Here is a 5,534-nt window from a genome sequence, read left to right on the forward strand (position 1 = left end):
ATGGGATGGTGCATTCCACACATGACGAATGCTGCAACTAAAGCTGCTTGTGGAATCGTTAATAATAAAACTAAGTCGAAGAATAAATCAATGACAGAGCTGATATCGCGAATTGGTCGAACGGTATTTCAGGTGCGTCACGTGGAAGTTATGGGGTCACTATTTGCTGAATTGTGCGAGATGACAGGGAAAGGCAAGTCGCGAGCGCTTGTATGATTCAAGCGACATCGGTTTATGGGTCTAACTAAAGTTATCCTGAGAATACTAGAGAAGTGGGATCAACTGGTGGTCTGGTTCGATGAACGTATCGCCAAAGCACTGCGGGCCGGACTTGCACCCCCGGAAGGGTTTCCGCTAGCTACTGATAAGCTGAATTTGGTTCAGCTGGTGTGTCTCCTTGAACCTATAACTGTACATAACAAGAGAGCCCAAAGCGAATCTGCAAACCAAATCCAAGTTCTTCTCACACTGTTCAAGATCCGACAACAAGTACTTGATACATCTGTTGCTCTCATGGATTATCGCACCAAGCATCTTAAACCACCACGTTATTTTGCTGTAGTGGAGTTGACACCTGTTGTAACGAAACTCGACAACTTCTCGCTGATGCCTTCCATGAACGCTTTTTCTCTCGCTATACAAAACTAACTAAGGTACGAAAGACTTCATATATCTTCGAGACACAGTTATTACTGCACCCGAAATTGGAGAATCTTGATGGCGTCCTCTCTTCGGGCATATGCTTGTGCAACCAACAACTAATAATTGATCCTGCTAATCCGGAAAAACGACTACAAGAGGAGAAGTCTCCCGAATGGTTACTTTCGTAAAAAAAACAATTCTAGATCGACTTAAGTATCTAATGATGTCTGCTGTACCCCCTCTAGAAATTGAGAGGACACCAGCGCCGGCTGCGAATGAACCACCTGTAATCTTCTCTGAAGATCTCATGGACTTCTTTGAGCACAACGAAGCAGCCCCTCAGACAGCCTCCCGAGATGTTCAGGAAGCTCGTGTGGAAGAAGAGTTAGAGCGATGGATTTCAGAACCTGTAGCAATGAATAGCGACGACAAAAATGGAGCTGAGCACATCCTTACGTTTTGGAGTCGCCAAACGAGCAGCATCTACCAGTTTCTCCCCACGGTTGCTCGTATAATATTCGCTGTCCCAACATCATCGGCACAGATCGAGAGAGATTTTGGAGTCAGTGGTATGATGGTTACTAGTCAGCGAGCGTCAATCTCAGCAATGAACATTGACATGTGCTCATTTTTTAACCGGAACAGGAAGTTTATCGATGTTACGCAATGTCCTCGACTTCGAGGAGACGAATATCGAGCTAATATCCCGTCGAATGTGCTGGTGCCATTAGAGGAAGATCACAATTATTTGAACATCACAGCTGAGTGGGAAAATGTCATGGCAACTTGCTTTTCCGAGAATATTGAGGTTGAAGACGATTGATTCAGATGTATCTTACATGTTTTTCATTTCTCCAATACACACATACTATTTGCCAATTCGCCATGTAAATGTCTCGTCCATATTTGATACATGCTCAGTAGAAATAATCAATGACGTACTTGCTTGCAGCCTTTGCTATCGGAGACTGGGGCACTACCGTGTCCACGGACTCGCGCTGCACGCGCTCTGAAACGTGCGAAAACTTTGATATTGTTGCCGAGGATGTCGCGTTCAGGCTCATGAACACGCAAGTTGGCAACGCTGACGTTAAATCCAAGGCCATTCTCATCACCTTCCACGTCTAGAGGACAGCTTTCAGCACCAAAGATAACCATGACTCGCGTTTCACTTTCACCTTCGATGGCACGTTCGACGGCGACAAGTTGGCTGGAACTTTCTTCATCAGCGTATGAGTAGCCTCGACTACGGTCATGCCGATTACATCTGCTCGCGTGTGACAGTAGCCAAATACAGCAACTTAAACAAGCTCATCACGGCTCTGGAGAACAAATTGAATTGGCATCAAGTGTACACGAGTCCCAGCGACCACTGGGTGCTCAAGGACCACGTCTACGTCTGCACGACCGAAGCCAAGGACTCCAGCGGCGTCAGCATTGACATCATCAGCTTCGACTCGGGTGATAGCGACGTCCACGCTGCCCAGCAGGTGTGTTGCCCGTGCGGCTACTCGGAGGGTGGCGCCGACTTCTGCGCTGGCGGAGACACTGACTACGACACGTGTATTACCACGGTCACCCAGTGTTGGCAGTCAGGGACTAATCGTTATGACCTGGCTTGGTCAAAATGGGGTTTAAACAAGGGGTTTCGGCTAATCGGCCATTGAAAAAGCCACGGCCATTGGATTATATTATTATAGAGGTTTAAGATGATAATTTATTCTCATCTAATAAGCATCTTGACGCGAACACACTGGCGTTGTGACGTCGGCCTGTGATTTATTATATATATATACATGTATTAGATATGAATAAACGCATCGTACTTAGTGAGTTTGGCACTAAAATCGTGGGTTGAAACGACTTATTTAATTCTTTCGACATTCCTACTACACTTCTTCCTGTACAGACTGACGCTTTACTCGATGTCAAAGACGCACGTTTTGATGATCTTCTCGACGTCGATTATGTCACTCTTGATGAGCATTCGCAGTGCCTTTTGCAAACAGCCAGCCATGACGCCATCAAGATGCGCCACTTGTATCCAAACGGAGTCAGGGGCTTTTCGTAGCGCCTTGTTACGACATGACTCGACACACATTAGGACTCGGTCAAACACAGCTCTTCCTGTCGCTTCCAACGATCAAGATTGTACACTTGTCTCCGAGTCAACATACAGCGGGAGAACACGTAGGTTGTGCGCTTCTTCATCGCGTGGGAACTTGAGTAGAATTGCTGACAATGACTTGATAGACTGCGCACGGACAACAAAAGACGAGTCTGTACCGCGCGCATAAATGTCAAATTGGTCTTTCTTGGATTATGCGTGAACCGTGTCGCCTGCGTGGGCCCTTAGAAGCGCTTCGAGAGCGCGCACCGCAGCTCTTCGAACGAACGTCTTCACGTTCTTCAAACGCTCACGGAATAAGTCAGCGAGACGCTGCATCAGTGGCATTTCCTGGAGGGCTATGTATCGCCCGTCATCGCTCCCGACGCGTACAAACGACTCTGCAACGATCTCGCAATCGACTCTGCTCCTTTCATCGGCGCTGATTGCACATTTGAAGATGCAACATGATGCCGCATCAGCGTTAAGCTTCCGTGGAGGCGGCTCTCGTTACTGCTCCAACTAACCTTGTTTAAAGGGCTAGTATAAGTATCAAATGCATCGATAGCACTTCTGAGTAGGAAGTTGTGATACATGTCATTGCTGAAACACTACCGCGGATAATGTAGTCGAGCGAAATGAACTGTTGATGTGATTTGGTCAAGAGCGGAGACGGATCGAGTTAAATGAGTGAGGCGAGATGAATCACTTTCGCAACATGTCTTCTCGTCGTAATGCTGCATACCTTGCTCGAATTCGTAATTCCACACCACGCTGTGCAGCCCTGCGAGCCTCAAGCAAATTCAGTCTGCTTAAAGCTGCTTGATTCAATGATTGTTGTGCTCGGCCATCCCAGCGCGGTGACGATGAATTATTCTCAGCATAGTTAGCTTGCTGAAATTGTGCTACTGACTCTTGGGACTCGCTCATGCCACCCGATAGTACTTGAGTGCCATGTTGCGTGTCAGGTAGTGGTCTTGTTCCTCGTTTTGGTGAATTTACTACTGCATCAGGAATCTCGAGTTGTCTCGTCTCTAATGACATCGGTGCTTGGGTCTCGCTAGCAACTGATACATATTGAGAGGATTCAATGATAGTTGCAACGGGTGTGGTTTGCCATGGATTGTGCCGCTTGTCCAAGCCGAGAATGATTGACGTCAGGTGCTCGTTGACTCCTTTTTTTGTCTGTTGCATGGCTCGTTCGATTCTACTTTCAAACAGCTCTTGTTTTGTGTGTAAGCCGGCCGTTTCCACCGCTGCCTTGTCCAGTTTTGCACTAATAGCAGCGAGAAAGTTCTGGTACTTAGATCTATATCACGGAGGTGCTGGGCTTGCGCTTCCAAAAGCTTTTGTTGAAGCTGGTCTTGAAGTGAGTCGTTGCGCCGTGCCAAGCTCAACTTTACCAAAGTCTCAACGCGTTGAGGTATCTCGGCCTGGGTACTTTTGAAGCGATTGCCGAAGTTGCGTGTCTGTTTGTTGTTGCATCTCTCCAATTCGTTGGTCCTGTTTCGATTGAATTCTGCTTTCTATTAAGCGATAGTTCGTTTCGATTCGTTTCTGCGTAGTTTGAAGCTGCAGCTGCAGTTGGTGAGCGATATCAGCGGATTGCTGTCTCGCTTCTGAGCGATGAGATTGGGTAGCGCTATCGAGCTTTTGTTGAAGCCGGGTTTCGATATCGGATATTTGGTTGTCTGTGTATATACGCGCGTTGTTCTCTGTGTCTTCCATACGAGTGTCCACATGGGTAGCATATGCTCTTATATCTGCTTTTATTAAATTATTGGCCTGTGTGAGCCTGTTTTCCAGATCGGTTATTAATGATGTACTTGTCGATGCCTGCTCAAGAAACGTTGTCGCAATTTGAGCTTTCAATTGCTCCGACAACTCTGATATCTGCGATTCTTGTACTATTGTCAGTTGTTTATGACGCTCGTGAGATGCCGTCTCAGCCTTCTCCAACGCAACTTGAAGTGAGTTCTGCAGATGCAGCGTTTCAGCTTTCGCTTTTAAGCAAATCTCTTCATGAGACTGATTTAGCTGCGCTTGTAATTGCTGCTCAATTCTTCTCTCTGAGGCTTCGGTAGCTTGAGCTAGCTGGTGGTCGCTGTGAGCGACCAACTGGTTCATGCGGCCTTCTATGTGTCTTTCGTGCTCGATTGCACGATTTCGGGTCTCTATTAGCGCGTGTTCATAGACTTTTTCTCGATATGCGCCCCCTTCTAAACTTACCATTTCTTCTTGTACAACTACTTGGCGCCTGTGCTGGTTTCCATCGATCTCTTCTTCGATTCTGAGCTGACAGCGCCATTTCACAGGCTGGCCGGGTACATGTGTGGTGTTGAAAATCCCACGTGAACTCTAGCTACAGATGTAGTTAGGATGTTCCCACAACAATACGTCTACTAGGATAGTAAACGATCGTTCGGGCGGACCTGAAGACCCCAGTTCTGCCCTTGCACCGGGACAAACTGGACCTTGTAAACTACTTATATAGGCCAACCAGTAAAATAAGAACACGCTACTAGCACGAGCAAAGCTAGCAGGTGTTTTGAATCCTCGGGGTCCCAACAGCGGAAGGGTACCAGGCACGGGTAAGCCTTTTACGAGATCACCGAGTGTTCAGCACTCGGCTGGAAGAAATAAAAGGGAGGCAATTCAAGCACTCCCAGTCGTGCAAATAGGCAACAATAAGCCGTCACGTAAAACCTCCCGATAATAATCGGCCAATACACAAAGTCTCTTGGCCTTGCCGGATGAACCCTCGCTACAGAGCTTCGAGTTCACC

The 5,534-nt window shown here is 47.2% G+C and overlaps 1 protein-coding gene across 1 annotated transcript; it reads left to right on the forward strand.

The window, feature by feature from the left end:
- Positions 1-187: 187 nt before the first annotated feature.
- On the forward strand, positions 188-3,220 carry PITG_21802 (uncharacterized protein; the record flags this gene model as incomplete). Its single annotated transcript, XM_002894744.1, has 7 exons — positions 188-230; positions 269-387; positions 896-1,211; positions 1,595-1,658; positions 1,883-2,205; positions 2,896-2,924; positions 3,092-3,220. Coding segments are annotated over 7 exons (1,023 nt in total), but the record flags the coding sequence as incomplete, so codon positions are not given.
- Positions 3,221-5,534: the final 2,314 nt, after the last annotated feature.

This window comes from Phytophthora infestans, genomic scaffold (assembly GCF_000142945.1).
Source record: "Phytophthora infestans T30-4 supercont1.517 genomic scaffold, whole genome shotgun sequence".
NCBI classification, from domain to species: Eukaryota; Oomycota; class Peronosporomycetes; order Peronosporales; family Peronosporaceae; genus Phytophthora; species Phytophthora infestans.